The 1,266-nt window shown below is 39.7% G+C and overlaps 1 protein-coding gene across 1 annotated transcript in view; it reads right to left on the reverse strand.

Moving 5' to 3' along the window:
• Positions 1-1,266, reverse strand: part of LOC119582210 (sodium/bile acid cotransporter-like) — a gene marked incomplete at its 5' end in the record, with an annotated part of 3,474 nt that overhangs the window by 1,856 nt on the left and 352 nt on the right. The window contains 3 exon segments of the mRNA XM_037930441.1: positions 134-356; positions 597-773; positions 1,018-1,236. Coding sequence (XP_037786369.1) covers positions 134-356; positions 597-773; positions 1,018-1,236 — 619 coding nt within the window.

Raw genomic sequence — 1,266 nt, forward strand, 5'->3', positions numbered from 1 at the left:
TTGCTTAAAAAATACTTTGTATGTATACCTTGCATTAGAGAATATTTTGTGGACATTGCTTATTCTGAATCCTGTGTAAACCTGACAACAGAGAAGTATATTGGAAACACTCCTCCACACACAGCTGCATTACCTTGGAAGATAGTCCTTGCCAGAGCATAGACCCACATAGGCAGAGCCAGGAATGCCCCAACAGTAGAGATGAAGGTCATGGTGACGGACAAGTCGAGGGAGCCATCCAGTAAGTAAGTCCACATGTTGGATCCTCCGCCACCCGGAGAACAGCCTGTCAAAAACAGACCCAACCACATCTCTGGGGCGCTGCCGAACAAGCCGTAGCCAATGGCATATGAGGCCTGCGAATGGAATGAAATATCACTGACTCTGGTAATGAGTTGTGCTTATTACTGAGAAAAAAAATCAAGAGATTAAAAAACATCAAACACTAAAACTATAATTTTGCCTTAATTTTTTTTTTTTTTACTTGTCCATTAAGAACAAATAAAATTAATCTAGATAGTGTAATACAGTGTTTTTTTCCATATTTTCAGTTCATATAAAACATGACTAAACAGGAGTCTCCACATATGACCTACCAATGGCATAAATAAGTACTGTGAAGCCAAGCCTATAGCTGGGGCAACAGGCTTACGGAGAGTCTGCTTGATAACCTGTAAGTCTATGGCACAACCCATGTTGATATAAGCTACAATAACCATTGCAATAACAACATGGATGAAGATTTTATCAAGCACCCGTTGGCCACGTTGCACCTGCAATCATACAGAAGTTTTGTTGAAATTAAAACATTAAAATGATGCTATAAAGCATCTCAAGTATGAAGAACATGTACAATATTTCAAATCAAGTCAGTGTAAGATATAAAGGGCAGTTACTCTCTCACACACTATAAGAAGATTCAGAATTAATTTCAGGGTTTACAGGTTTCCATGACACTGAACCTGAATATATAAAGGATGAATGTTGGAGGCAACACGTCATAAATAAAAACCTCACCTTGACACTGACAGGCTCACTCTCCACAAGTTCCTCATCATTGCCATTGCTGAGGACAAACTTGATCTTGGTAAAGCCCAGGAACTTCCCAGAGACGTTGAAAGAGCCCTCTAAGGTGTCATTTTCTGAGCGTTCTAAAAGGCCCTGGGACTCCGCCTCGGCCAATGGAATCTTACTTGGAGATATATCTATGTGGTCTAAGTGATCACTTTGTATTTCCTAAAAGAGGGCACAAAAGATTATCCTTTT

Source organism: Penaeus monodon, chromosome 15 (genome assembly GCF_015228065.2).
Source record: "Penaeus monodon isolate SGIC_2016 chromosome 15, NSTDA_Pmon_1, whole genome shotgun sequence".
NCBI lineage: Eukaryota > Metazoa > Arthropoda > Malacostraca > Decapoda > Penaeidae > Penaeus > Penaeus monodon.